Below are 14,667 nucleotides of genomic sequence, written 5' to 3' on the forward strand. Positions count from 1 at the left end.
TGTGTGTGGGCGGGTCCCTGCGGCCGCGGGCCCACGCCGCCGAACGCCTTCCATCTCCATGTGGATTACATAATTCAGCCCTGCATTTCCATCAGAAGGGCTGAACTTCGTCCTTCCTACGTATATCCTGGTCTTTTTCTGATCAAATCTTCTCTCTGTCTTATACGTCTTCGCTGATGTTGCTGCTGTAAGCGCAGTGGGATGTTGCGTGGTTCTCGTTGCATCGGTATCCCCAGTGGCCTAGAATTCCACGTTCCTGTACGCATTGAGGACGGTACATGCAGGTGCTAGTATGGCCTTGCAGATACAATTCTGCAGTCCGAATGAACATATTTGAGCTGATGGCTTTCCTTTATTGCAAAGCATGGCAGCATTGAACCGCGCGTGGCAATGGGCTGCACGTTTGAAGAAGCTATCAACCGGAACAGCAAAGCAAAGGCTTCAACAACAAACTGTTGCACTTCGTAGTACATGTGCCTATGGCTAACGGGCATACGCTCCACTGTATTTCGTACTGCACTGGATTTCACGCCGGTGTTAATCTTTCCAGAACGAACTTTGTTGTCCAGCAACGGCTAAGGCTCAGCAAAAGAAATACTACTTAACCTTAAAGTCGAAGCGGGGTTCGAACTCGCTGCTTCTAACCAAAGACGTTTAGATGATCAATAACCCGCTCGTATATCACGTGACACAAACTGTAGACAGCCAACTGCACACCCCTCCAGTGGTGACGGCATTTTCGTCCTGAAATGCACACCCACATTTATCGTAAACGCGTTGATGGAGTTGTATCCGCAATGCGTCTTGATTCAACATGGTTGACATCCAGACGCAGCAGTCGACAGCAGATGGTACTTCTTTACCATCAATCGTGAAAGTGGGCGCTCTTAGCGGTACGTTGAGAATCATGCTTCACAGCCTGCGTCCGCCCTGACGTTCCAAATATCAGCACTCGGCGGCCTCACATATGGAGGAGTCTCGGGAATTTTGCGGGCTAGCCCTCATCCAGTGATTCATTCCATTTCCCACAGTATTCATTGGGCTGCCTTTGGCAGCTCGTTCTGGTGTAAGCTGATCATGCCATGGAATCATAGGAGTGATTTGGCAGAGCAAAACTGAGCCATCTTAAAGGGCTGAGGACCAATATCCTTCATATGCATTTTCAAGACAATGCGACTCCCAAACAGCGAGCGTATACGAGCGCTATTGCTGGCGGCATCTCCGGAGGCGTTGTTACTCGTGTGATGGGTAAGCCATCTCAGCGTTCTCTTTCCATTACGGACGCTCACATGGCCCGCAGGAGGCAAATTGATCCCTGGGGCGGTAGTCTTCTCAATGGTTGGATTCCTTGGCCAGAGCTCCTACAATGCTATCGAAAGATGGCGACAGGAGAACGAGGGACGTCCATCCAAGTCGATCCTCCAGCGCATGGCCGACTCCAGATGGATTCCATTGCGGTCCTTATCAGACGAAGAGTTCAGGAATATCCTGAATGAGAAACTGCTAGCAATTGAAGCGGAGATATCCATTCTCGACGAGAAAATTCAGGAGCTAGAAAGAGAGCGGGTCTCCCAAAGTTCGAATTCCCGGACATCGCAGTCGTCTTAGTATTGGCAATACGACACGGATTTATTCACCTCTTGCATTCCACGGATGTACATTACTAGCATAGCATTTGTTGAATGTATTACTACTCGTACATGCATACTGACCGTCAGTCATAGTTCGATGGCGCCGTGAGTGCATGCTTTGCCCTTAATTACATGTTGGAGTTTGGCACGAAAGGGATTGCATTGCTTGCGGTGCTATACTTGCACATTCGGATTCTATATTTGGTTCTTCATTGCTCTTGCGGTGTATTTCCAGTAATATAGCGACTGCATTGATGCAGCAGCTCACTTTGGATGTCGAACAATCATGAATTCCTGCTGGGTCTATGCATTCCAAGTCCTCCGATAAAGCCGTTCCGGCAACATTCGTTCCGACGGAATGGGACACGGGATGCCAAGACAGGGATTCAAGACTCGGGGATTGATGCCTTATGGCTCAGGCAACAACACCTGCATCTGCCAAGTGGGCTATTCGTCTAGTTCAGACAGGGATCCCATCGTTCGTATCGATCGTCCGCAATCAGCGAAAGCGCTTCCCGATGGCTTTTTATCCACATGTCAGACCTCCGACGTGGAGCTTGCCACTTGATAGTCAACGTCGGGAGTTCTTTAAGGCGTCAATCGCCATTTAGGAATGCTCCTGTTGGACAAAGAGACCGTCCGAATGGATCTCGAACGGAGGTACGGAGACAGAGTGGATGATTCGGACTGACTCCAAGTCGTCTGGGCTATCGGGCTCGCGCAGAGAGGCTTGCCGGTCGACATGTCGTTTTTTAGCTCGACCACCGTGCTGGTGGGAATCCTGTTGCTCTACCTATCCTCCTTTCTCCTCTTCGCGATTATCCGCATTGGAACGGGCGTCTCAATACAGCGAATCGGCTATTTCTCGTTACGACGCATTGCGTATGCGCCTCGGGAAGGAGTCCAAATCGAGGTCCGCGGGCTAGGATTGTCTTTCCATCGGCCATCCTTTTCGCAACCGACGTGGATCACATTCCGATTGACCGACTTCAAGCTAACGATAGATCCTCGAGCCTTGAGAAATGGGAAGAAAGCGAGGCCAGTATCAGCTCCGTCGAGCTCGGACCCTGATGAATCGGCGCCAGTCCCTCATGGAGAACGGTCGGACGTGTCCGGCGATAGCCCGAAGCTGCGAACGAGAACCTGGACACGCCTGACAAAGTGGAAGGATCGGATCAAGCGACTACACTCAAGAATTCAGTGGCTGGCTTTGTTTGATTTGCATGTTATCGACTCCACGATCCACTTCGTCGGCGCAGGACAAATCCGACTTGGTTCAGTCAAGCTTGCGGTCGATACTAGGCAAAAGATGGTCCAAAGAGGCCGGATGTTTCGCCATAAGAAGAACCAGTCTCCAGGTTCGCGGCCGGTCGAATGGATGATTAATGCGCGAAATATTCTGTTAGCGGTGGATGGGCAGGAGCCAGTCGAGCTGTTGGATCACTTGCAATTGAACATTCATGGCCATGTTTACCAGAATCGAGAAGGGCTGCGGGACGCTTCGATCGCTCTCAAGCTTGGCAGACTGTTTATTCCCTCGGATGACCTGTCTGCGCTTTCACGGAGGATTCGGGAAGCCAAGCGAACGTCTTTCAAAATAGAATCTGGTAGCGAGATCGATGATGGGGAGATTTCATTCGCAGATTATGTGGAGGATCTTGACCGACCCGGCTCTCGAGAGGACATCATCATGCAGACGGTGGCAGATTCTAGGGAGTTCGTTAGCTCGTTGTTGCGAGGCATTGAGGAAATCCAGCTTGCGCTGAGCTTCTTCCGCATTTCGCGGTCTTTTCACACCCATCGAGGCGACAAAAAGGGAGTGCAACTCAATCTTGTTACCCATGAGATTGGGATGGATCTTCATCGCATGAATCCCAATACTCCCGCTCATCGGATGTACTTTCAGTCTGGTGACGTTGCCCACCAAGCATTGTTGGCTGCCATTTCCATCTCTGTCAGCTTGGATGACCATGCTGGTAGTACCGATCGACTGCTCTATGTGCCAATGGCCACCACGACTGTCAAGACCACCCTGCCATCCAAGACCGTCAGCTTTTCCAGAGAGCATGATGCGGCCGAGCGCAACAGCAATGTATTGTTCTCGAATCTTGTCATCACGTCGCCGGCACTAGATCTGGAACCCCGTCATCTTTCGCAGATCCTCCATCTGCTTGAGGCGCGAGCATCATCATCGCGAAGGAAGAAGCGGGGTGGCCACCATCTGATCTTGCGGCTTCTTCCCAAGGCCAGTATCAAGCTTTCCGTGCATGAGCCAGTTCTTCGGCTTGTGCTCCCTATTACCGCAGACTCGCCAATAGAAAGTGGCGATTATAATCTCTTAATCTCATCCGTTTCTTCCATTTCCCTGGACGTTGAGTCGTCCCATTCCGCCGACGCTGCTGTCCAATATTCTCTGTCCTCAACGTATCGGATTACCTCCCATCAGCTCTACTATCAGACAGCGTTTGGAGCAAAGCACAATATTCTCCAGACACAAAACATGGACGTCAAGGTCCATTTCAACGCCACGTCGGAAGTTCTGATGGCAGTGAGCGGCAATCTCAATTCCTTCTCGCTTCACTTGGTAAATGACGAGGTGACCCGGGGTATCAGGGAGGTAATGGCCCAATTTCGAGCTCATTTGAAACCCAAAAAAGTGGTTTCCACCAACGGCGAGCAGAAACCAGCTTTTCTGAGACGCCTCCCAACGTGGCTTGCCCAAGTGCAATTTGAAGCCACTGAGCTCAACTTCGAAGTCGCCGGCGCTCCGCCTGGGTCTGCAAAGGCGCAAAGGGGGGTGGCGCTTCAACTTGAGTCGTGGACAGCCGATTATCGCTCTCAGAATATAGGAGCTCCGCGGCACATGCCTCGACGTCGCACGTTGAGTCATTCGAACGCTTCGCTAGTTGGGGATGATTCAACTTTTCGCCTTCCTCCGACTTCACCGCCCAGGAAAACTCCAAACGGTCATTCCGACGGCCGCCGTCTTGTGATTCAAGTTCGTGGCCTCGAAGGCTTCGCGCTTGAGTCCGAGGACTACATGGAGCCTGAAGCTTTCCTCTCCCTGCCCCGTTGGGAAGTGGCGTTTACTACCCAAAGTGATCTTCAGGGTCCAATATTCCATGTTAATTCCATGGTGAAGGCCCTGTATCTAGAGTTTTCCCTTTACAGGTGCTATTCCATTGGGGTCGCTGCTTCTGTTCTCGGTGACACTTTCATCTCTCGAGACCATCCGCCTCAGTTAGGCCAATATCGGTTCAGGTCCTTTGACAGTTCGTCCTTCGAAAACCCATCACTTTACATTCCCAAGCCAGGTTCGCCCCGATCCGAGCTCACCACGATCGACGTCCGGTTCAGTCTCGTTCAGGTCAAAGGGTTCATGCCCAATGATCCCCCTCTCTTGCTGCAGGTCTACGGTCTGGCTGCCGGAAAACATCGCTGGTCGGCGCCTTTTGTACGCTGTCAATTGGCGAGACTGCATGTTGATGCTCCGAAGCTCAAGGGTGCTTGGGCAAGACTGGTGACGATGAACAGCGTCCGCATCGATTTCCGTGACAGTAAGAGAAAACACGGTCGTGAGATTCAAGAGGAGCGGTCAATCGATCTATCGGCTGACTTTATCCGGGTTGGCGTTCCTCATAACTTGGTCATGCATCGGATTTTCGATAATTTTATCAATACTGTCAAGGCGCTGAAGCAACTACGCCATCGATTCAGGACGAATTCAGACGAGGACTCGTTGGAGAGAGTTCCAGAAGGCCCCAAGATCTTGCCTCGAATTTCTCTGAGAAGCAGGGCCTTGGCTTTCCAGCTTGAGGATGATGCGTTTGAATGGAAACTCGGCTGCATCTATAGGGCTGGTCTAGTCGAACAAAAACACCGACTAGCCAGAGAAGAGGCATTCCGATTGAAGTCGGAGAAGCTGAAGAAAGAGGAATCCAGGCGAAGCGCGTCCAGGTACCGCGGGCGACATGCAAATGCGGATCCATCCGCAGGACGCAAAAGCAATGAGACCAGGAGGAGTGCAAGCACTGGCAATGGAGATGAGAGAAGTTTGTTTGAATCTCGCGGCAGACCTGGTCAAGTCCGCTATGATACTGAAGGCTCGGCAAATCTGTCGTCGACTGCGAAGATTTCGGAAGATGAAGCATGGCTCCGCCTACAAGAATACAATGCTCGTAGCTGGAAGGCCAAAGTCGATGCTGCGTTGCAGTTCCAGTCAAAGTCTTTCAAGGAACTCTCTGCTCGAATTGCTGAGGCCGATGAGCCTCCAGAGGATATCGAAGACGATGAAGTGATCCTCGCCCTTCCTAACAGACCCTCTTTAATGTCGGCCTTCATTACCGACGCGTACTTCGTGATCGATAAGCCTAGCTTCCCGATCCATGAGTATCCCCAATTCCTCCATCGCATTGGCAAAGGAATGCCATTGGACATGAAATACTCTCTCCTGGTTCCCATGAGCCTTCAATTGGACATGGGAGAAGCTCGAGTCACTTTGAGAGATTATCCTTTGGACTTTGTACACGTTCCAGCACTCCGCCCTGGACAATCGCCTCGGTTACCGAGTCTGTCGCTGAAGACGGACTTCGTTATTGCGGAGGAGTTCCGGAATCACGAGTCCACACGGGATGTCGACGTGTGCATAATGCCACCAACAAAACTTCCTGATGGGACCATGAGCGATGGTCTGTATGTTACTGTCCGGAGGACCGTGTCCCCTGTCAAAACGTACTCGGAGCCCGTCGTCGAGATCAACACCAGTCTCCCTACGTGCATCACCTGGTGCATGTCCTACCAGCCGGTCATCCAGGATATGATGAAGATATTTGAAGGTTTTACGAAGCCTGAAATCGATCCTTCTGAACGTGTCGGGTTCTGGGATAAGATCCGCCTAAGCTTTCACTCTCGCATCAAGGTGCGATGGAAGGGGGACGGTGATGTGCACCTCCGTCTAAAGGGCTCCCGAGATCCTTACATCGTCACTGGTTTCGGTGCGGGATTCGTGATGTGCTGGCGTAAAGATGTGCAGTGGGATATTCACCCAAGTTCAGATCCCAAGGAGCTTATGGCTGTCACAAGTGGCGAGTACGTTCTCGCGGTGCCTGATTACAGCCAGGAAGCAAGTTATTCGTACGAATTTGCCCTCGACGATTCTCAGGCGCCTCCGCGGACCTTTTCCAAGGATGCCGTCATGTTCAAGAAAGTGCTCATGAAGCTGTCTGGAAGCGTCAAGTGGTTGGCTGGTTTGGTGTTTGAACGCAATGCTGAGAATGGCCGGTCTTTTGAATTCAAGCCTCACTACGAAGTAGTCCTCAAGAATCCTAACTACATCGATGAGGAGTCCAAAAAGGTAAGATATCATCATTCGTGCAACATAGAAGCAGGATTAACAGACGCGGATAGGACTATGATGCCTTCAGAGGGTTCCGCAGCAATCACATCCACCTCTCTCTCGCTGTCATGGCGCCGACGGAGGCCGGCCGGTCCGAAAGCAACTATAACACGGTCCATCTGACGCCTCGTATTTTTACTCATTTCTTTAATTGGTGGTCTCTTTTCTCTGGCTCGATGTCTCTCCCTGTTCGCCAGGGTCGCTTGTGGCCTGGAATCACAAAGACAAACAAGAAGTTTGGACGTCATCTTGCCACCGTCAAGTACAAACTACTGCTATCCCCTCTCTTCGTCTCACATATCTACAAACACAAAGACGCGGAAGATTATGGCGAGGACATAGTTACTGCCACAGGTCTCAAGGTGCGACTTGCGAACTTCAAATTCGACCTTCACCAGCGACGCGAGCAAATCATCAGTGCTCGCGTCAAAGGCCGCCTGAAGCCAGTCAAAGCCAGCGCGATGCGAATCAATCGTGCTGAGTTGGATTTCGAGGCAGCTGATTTCAGAGCAGTGTCGGCAACCATTGAAGGAAGTAACCTGGAAAGCATGGACACGGATGACTTGTGGTCCTCATCTCAAAAAGCTCCCGCAGTCGACCTCTCTCGATTTACCATCCCGGACGAGGATCTGAGCTGGATTGATATGGATGATTTTGTCGAGCTGGATTGGATCTTGCCCCAGGGGTCGAATCCCAAAACCGAGATCTTACCTCTCGCGTACACGCCGCGTTTCACTTACTTTAGACAAACGGATCATAACGGGGGATCATCAGCAGATACCAGTGTTAGCCCGTTCGGGACGGAGCCGACACACGATTGTGTGATGGCTCAAAACAATGACCCACGCCGTGTTCAAATGGAGCTGTTCAGAGATCGTCTTGCAGACATTGAAATTCATTCCGCAAATCACGAACGCGTCCTGCGAGAATATGAGCGGATGCTCATTCAAAGCGGTGGAGATGACAATGATCTCAAAGTCAGGCACGAGCTGCTCCTTCGGCAGGCAGCTTCACTGGCCCGAAGACGCAAATTTGTTCAAGCCGGCCTCCGCAAACTGGAAAAGCTCATTGATTCGAATGGGGTCCATCAAGATCTTGAGACTGGCGGATCGGGAACTGACATGCGTTCATCGGACGAAACTGAACTGAGCAGCGTCGAAGGCGAGCCGGACCTAGATGGACAGTATTCTCCTCCGGATGATGACTTGGTGAATGATTTCTACAACCGCTTCACCATTCACAACCCTCAAGTCAAATGGAACAACTCCCTCCGCAACATTATTCTGAGGTACATCCATCAGGTTGGCCAGAGACGAGGTTTCATGTACTACATGTCTCGGCAGGCTGTCAAGTTCATTATCGATATCGTCGAAGAGCAGGCCAAGAACAAGCAGCGGAGGAAAGAGAACCTCTCTGAGCGCACCTCCACGCACTCCACAGATACAACACACGGTGAGACCGACACTGATAGTGTGGAGGATCGCATCGAACAATTTCTTCATGATGCGAAAAGATTTGTGAACGCCAATGATTCTGCTTCGGAATCTGCAGCGAAAGGTCATGGTCGTTCCACGTCTGCCGATTTCAGCGACAAGATACCATCCGAGTACACTGCTGAGAACAGCTACCACCTCCGAATGATTGCCCCGCAAATCCAGTTGCAAAGCGACAAGAATCCTCGCTCGGTCACCCTCGTGGCTGCCAAGGAAATGACGCTGAAGGTCCTGTCAATTATGGATAAACGCCGAGTGACAGATGATGTGAGCGGCTTGGTACAGCGCCGTTTCACCCTCCATATGGACGGTGCGCAGTTCTTTGTTGCGACGCAGAAGAACTTGAAAGCCCATCTACAATTCTACGCCGGTAACAAATACGGCAATCCGCCTGGTTCTGCTTGGCCCCCATGGCTTGCCCTGGAAGCAATGTTTGATTTCGGTTTGAATCCGTTCGGATTCTCGAGAATCATCCAGCGAACGTCTGCTAGCCTTCGCTACGATAAATACAACAACCTCCGTCTAAAATACAATGACGAACTGGCACAGGGTGATGATGCCATTCCTCATCCCGACAGCAGCGAGGGTCGGATGGACCAAATCTGGGTTGATTTCCCCAATATCCAGACTGTCTGTGACTCGACAGAGTATTACACCATGTACATTATTGTGCTGGACTTGCTACTCTACAGTGAGCCACTGGAAAAGGTTCGAAGCGAGCGGCTAGAGAAGATCATGCTAGCCTCGGACTTCAGTGACCTCCGAGGCGCGCCGGAAATGGTGTTCAAGCTCCAGGAAAGGATTCGGCAGTTGGAAGAAATTAAGGAGTACTTCCAGATTCAAGCGAGACATCTCGACCGACAGGGCATGGAGGATCGGCTAGCGCTCGAGAAGGACCTTGCCAACTGTGAGGATGAACTGTTCTTTATAATGAAGGCCATCACGACGTCCCAACGCAGAACGGATGATCGCACTATGTCCAGAGCCAACGCCATGCTCCGCTGGCGCTTATCGGCCGCCGATGTGGTGTGGCATCTAATGCGGAGCCACAGCGAGCCCTTAGTGGAATTCCAACTCCACAATGTCATGTATGAACGCACAGATAATTCTGATGGCTCCAATCACAACCAGATCGAGGTCGAGCGCTTACAGGCTCTCAATCTGCTGAAGGATGCGGTGTATCCTCAAATGATCGTTCCATATGAGGATCACCGGAGTCGTACTGGACTCGAGAACATGACGCTTAGGGTACAATGGTACATGTTGGAGGCCGTTGCAGGGATTCCGGTGTTGGACGACTTCGAAGTGAGTCTTTCTCCGCTCAAGGTCCAGCTGGAACGGGAACTTGGAAAGAAATTGTTCGAGTATATCTTCCCCGGTATTGGATCCAACGCGTTTGAGAACGGCGGATTCTCCCCCTTTATGATCAAGCATATGAAGCCGCTTGACATTGATGAGTCCGATGGCGAAAGTACACCAGATTTCGTGTCAACACCAAACAGCCACAACAGTATTTACGGAGATGACCAGCAGAACGCAACGGGACCGGGGTCTATTGAGTTGAGGTTGCAGCCGACGTTGTCTCTTGGAGACTTGCAACGACCTTCACAATCGCGTCCCGCTCGGTTCAAAGGTCTGGGTGCGTCAAAAGGGCAAAAAGAGCGGGATCAAAATCGGCTAGCTCCAACGGACAGGCCTACCATTGTCCGTTCGTCAACGTCCGGCGGACCTTCGAAGAAGAAATCGATGGAGAGTTTACGGATCCTGACAAGGTCATCGACTGAGAAGTCCGTGGGCAATGCCTCTGTCAAGAGTAGCAGCACGGACGACACCAGATCTAAGAAATCTATACTGGGCAAGTCGGCGAAGAAAGAGCCGGCCGATGACTTAACGCAGATGATGTCCCGAGCGTCGAATTACATGATCCTGGCGCATGTGAAGATCAACGACGTTGTGCTCTGTCTAAGTTACAAAGGAAAAGGGGAACGCAATATCGAGGATATCCACAACTTCGTCTTCAGACTGCCGGTTCTCGAATACCGGAACAAGACGTGGTCAAACCTTGAGCTTGCTCTCCGACTGAAGAAGGATGTCATCAAGGCTCTGATCTCACATGCCCCTGCCATTTTGGGGAACAAGTTCTCTCATCCGCGGCCGTCAAAGCAGCAGCAGCAACGTTTGAGGGAGCTGGCGTCTTCGTCGCAAATGTTCCTCCCGTCGGCGGAGTCGTCTTCTTTCAGGGACGATTACCCTGCCACCAGGAGCCTTGCAAGTCGGGATTCGGGTGAAGGATTCTCGGCGCCGTCCTTGTTCTCGTCCATGCATCGCGTGGAAACGGATTCTCTGGATCCATCGGAGTCGCCGTCATCGAGTTCCGTCGAGCCCAGCGTTGTGGAATCTGATTCGCAGTCACATCAATCTCATGAGGTTTGTTTGTCTTGATGCTGCCTCGCGTATGGCCATCTTCTAATGTCATTTCCCAACAGGGCAACACCAGTAGTCCGGGCAGATTATTTGGACGATGGACAGTAGAGCGACCAAGCACTGCACGGAGTCAACTCGATGATGAAGACAGGTAAGCATCGTCCTCGATTCCGCCAGCGGTCGTCCAGCTGAGACCACAAACAGCAGCCAGAAGAGCACCATCCGCAACCTGGGGCGCAAGTTTCTTCACCGCGGCAGCACTGGCCATTCGACATATAGCGGCTGAAGCGGCAAGCAGCCATGTCTCCTCCACACGTTTTAAGACGATTGGGCATCAGCCTGGCTTGGGATCGCGTCGGGGCATGCATCATCATGGAGTCTTGTCTTCTTTTCTCGTTTCTTTTCCTTTCCCTTATACGAGTTTTTATAACCTTTTTGCTTCAGCTTCTGTTGCTTTCTTACTCTTTCCAATGCTTGGTGTATGGAAGGGATCTAGACACGGAGTTGCGTATTGGTTGGTCAGATGGCTTATAGGTGAGGGAGACTGATATTCGGAAAACTGTATATAGAGGAAGATTACTTGATGTAGATTGATCACCTGTACCTAATGATACTGTACCTGTATTCTACAGCTCGGTGAGCCTAATCCCATGAACATGGCCGATCCACCTGATCCACCTAGAAGGGATTCCGTAATCTCTGGCTAGAACTCTTCATGAAGCATTCGTCGAAGAGTTCTTTCACACCGTCCTCAGGATTCCACTGGAGAGCCGCACAGGGCTACCGCAGGAACCCTTCCTTGTCCTCGCCTCGAACATTTTTCAGCCAGACTCTCGAGAGTGACGCCCTCAATCGGGCCTAATTCTTCTTTTCTGCTTCCAGGTTCATCTCAGAAGGCGGAGTTCAGATGTCTCCGTTGCCGGGATTCCTGTGAAGAGAGCTTAGAAGCGCAATCAGCTCTGCCATATGGACTCTGTCATCGAAGATACTGCAGATGGAATTCCTGCCAGGTGTTTGGTTTCCAGCGATTCATGTGCCTCTGAATTCGCGGTTCTCCTTCGAGATACCTGGCTTGACCACTGACATATATTTTAGAATGCCTTATTGTGATGCCCTACATCGAATCATGATATAAGAATGTCCTTCCTCTTTCAAAGGTGAAGACGCGCACTCCGTCGCACCTACATTAAGGCCACTGAAATCCCAACGGTTGAGGTTCTCCTGTATCCAATTTTGGCAATGGTTTGGTGTGATAAAGCCCCTGCGAGCACCTGCAAGACAAATATCCCCAACATTTCACACGAATCACCGCATTATGATGCTGAGAACAAAAGATTTTCCAGGCACCTATGAAACCCTAAGTCTTTGTATGGATTAACAGAGCATTCAAGTTGCCAAGCTGCGAATTCACTATATATTGATGACGCCTGGATGTCGTTTGCTTCGCGTGTCGACGGAGAAGGTGGATATGCCGCCAACATCCAGGAAGCGGATATACTTTGAGGACGCATTCCCATTCAAAGCCCACCCGAGTGGTGAAAGATTGATCGTTTCCCCAAAACAAGCCCACAAAGATGTGCCACCTCCGAAGAGCACAGGTACGGCTCAGCACGGGACCACGGCCCACTAGGTAAAAGTGCCTCTAATACAGGAGAAGGGAGATTGCTTGCTTGATATTACCCGAATACTCAAGACACTGTATCTACTCTACAATTTAGTACTTTGGTGTTCATCCTCTGCTTAACTGGCTTTCTTCTTGCATGGGTTCCTCGCCTTCCTTAACCCCCTCTATATTCATCCCCTTCATCAGCCACTCGTCGAGTAAAAGGTCCTCTGCCGTAGCCCGGTCCTCGGGGTTCCACTGTAATGCCCTCCGGAGCCATCGCAGAAACTCTCCCTTGTCTTCCCCTTTAATATCTTCAGCCAGGCTTTCGAGGGTGATGTCTGGAATCGGGCCTAATTCTTTCCTCCAGTTCCCCGATTCATTCCAGAAGGCGGAACTCAGAGGTCTCTGTTCTCTGAATTCCGGCGGCGGTGGGCCCAGCAGGGCAATCAGCTCTGCCATATGGACCCGGTCATCGAAGTAGCCGTCAGCGTTTGTACCATCGATTAGCCTGCGGGGGCTGACGATTTGCCAGGCCTGAGAGAATCAATAGTCACATACTTGAGCATGTCCAGATCGAGATGCGGGCCCCAGGAAAATATCCACTTACAACCATGGCAACGCTCCATATATCTACTTTGTAATCCCAGTTTGATCTTAAGATCACTTCGGGGGCTCGGTAAGGCGTTGGCATAATGTCATCATTGTTCTCTTTGTTGCCCAAACGAGCTTCCCCGAAATCAGCAAGAAGCGGAAACCCCATTTCGGGAAAGAAGCTCATAGTCTTGTAGATTGTCCGGTCTTTGAGTACCTTTCTGGGTGCTGGGGTTTTCACCTCTCCCTCCTCGAATCTGGATAGCTTACTTGTCTCCGGTTCAGGGAGCAGTAGGTTCTTCAGCTGAATATCTGCGGTAATGTTATCCTCTGTTACAAATTTCTGGCAGCGGCTATTATGTAGATGGGTATATTACCGGCATGGATGACCTGACACTCCGTATGCAAGAAGTGCAAAGCGAGAAGTAAATGTAACATAGCGGGCTTCAAGTACTCGGTGTCCAATTGGAGCTCAGCCAGGTCCAGTAGGACGGCTAAGCTCGAGCGGAGAGGCTCATGAACGAGACAAGTGTGGCGACCATGAGGACCCACGATTTCAAAATTGTCGAGGAGACTGCGAATGAAATGTCTGCCCGTGTGTTCTGCTTTCACCGAGTTGATGTGTTGGTAGATGTCCAACTCTCGCTCATGTTTTCGATTGCGAACCGTAACGAATATTTTTACAGTAACATATTCTGATGCACTGGATCAGACCATGGATGATTTAGGACATGATGTTTAAATTATGAAGTTGGAACAAGCTTCATTGCACGTACGTCAGGTCTTTTGCAAGCCATACTGTCGAGGTTGTTCCGTATCCGATTTTGCCGATGATTTGATACCGATTGTTGAGTATCTCGCCCTGCTTGACTGGGTAATAATTGTCAGGGTTGTAACCGAACATTGTCTCCTCTTCCATCTCGATGGATGGGTCAATTAAGTCGAATCCCGATGTGGGAAATATCTTGGGTCTGCACATCCATTGTGACGATGGTTCAGATGAACGTCTCGACGTGACAAATGTATTCTGATTCTCGAATTGGATTGGGGGAAGATTCGCTGAGAACGAGAAGTGGAAGAACGTATAAATGTTTGGAAGCCCCTGCGAGCACCAGCAAGACAAGCAGTTGTATCACGCACGGCTAGCCGCATATTTGACGCCGAATTTGATGAGAAGCTTTAAGTAGCACTGAATCATAAATGTGTGTAGAAAGGGAAGTAGTGCTTAGACTGGACAACGAAGGTCAATGTATCTGAGGTTTCAGATGTTCTTGAAGCTCAGCCTAGCATGGGGGGAAGCCATGAGAATCTAATTAATTTGGCCTGACTGAAGTCGCAGCCGAATAATAGTATGTTTTGAGGCTCAAGAAGCTGGCCCTTGCTACTTTGAAGAACTGTGATTGAACTATTAAGTACAAGTAGAGTAGACTAGCCTATTGCGAATTAGTGCTGGTGGAGAGTATGATCAGATTGATCGGATTCAATGAGGCATCAGTGCAACTGTGCGAGAATACCTCTATGAATTGC

At 50.5% G+C, this 14,667-nt stretch overlaps 3 protein-coding genes across 3 annotated transcripts; 2 read left to right on the plus strand and 1 right to left on the minus strand.

Annotated features, from left to right (window-relative positions):
• Nucleotides 1–814: 814 nt before the first annotated feature.
• Nucleotides 815–1,608, plus strand: VTN49DRAFT_1321 (uncharacterized protein; the record flags this gene model as incomplete). Its single annotated transcript, XM_069408924.1, has 4 exons — nt 815–893; nt 950–1,066; nt 1,132–1,248; nt 1,301–1,608. The coding sequence occupies 4 exons, from the start codon at nt 815–817 to the stop codon at nt 1,606–1,608; spliced, it is 621 nt and encodes a 206-aa protein (XP_069270361.1).
• A 765-nt stretch (nt 1,609–2,373) lies between these two features.
• VTN49DRAFT_1322 (uncharacterized protein) lies at nt 2,374–11,229 on the plus strand (the record flags this gene model as incomplete). The annotated part of the gene is made up of 4 exons (XM_069408925.1): nt 2,374–6,984; nt 7,038–10,946; nt 11,006–11,094; nt 11,148–11,229. The coding sequence occupies 4 exons, from the start codon at nt 2,374–2,376 to the stop codon at nt 11,227–11,229; spliced, it is 8,691 nt and encodes a 2,896-aa protein (XP_069270362.1).
• A 1,443-nt stretch (nt 11,230–12,672) lies between these two features.
• VTN49DRAFT_1323 (uncharacterized protein) lies at nt 12,673–14,119 on the minus strand (the record flags this gene model as incomplete). Its single annotated transcript, XM_069408926.1, has 4 exons — nt 12,673–13,083; nt 13,157–13,452; nt 13,518–13,843; nt 13,917–14,119. 4 exons carry the CDS (start codon nt 14,117–14,119, stop codon nt 12,673–12,675), a joined length of 1,236 nt encoding a protein of 411 aa, XP_069270363.1.
• Nucleotides 14,120–14,667: the final 548 nt, after the last annotated feature.

This window comes from Thermomyces lanuginosus (genome assembly GCF_041956635.1).
Source record: "Thermomyces lanuginosus strain ATCC 200065 unplaced genomic scaffold VTN49scaffold_22, whole genome shotgun sequence".
Classification (NCBI taxonomy): Eukaryota; Fungi; Ascomycota; class Eurotiomycetes; order Eurotiales; family Trichocomaceae; genus Thermomyces; species Thermomyces lanuginosus.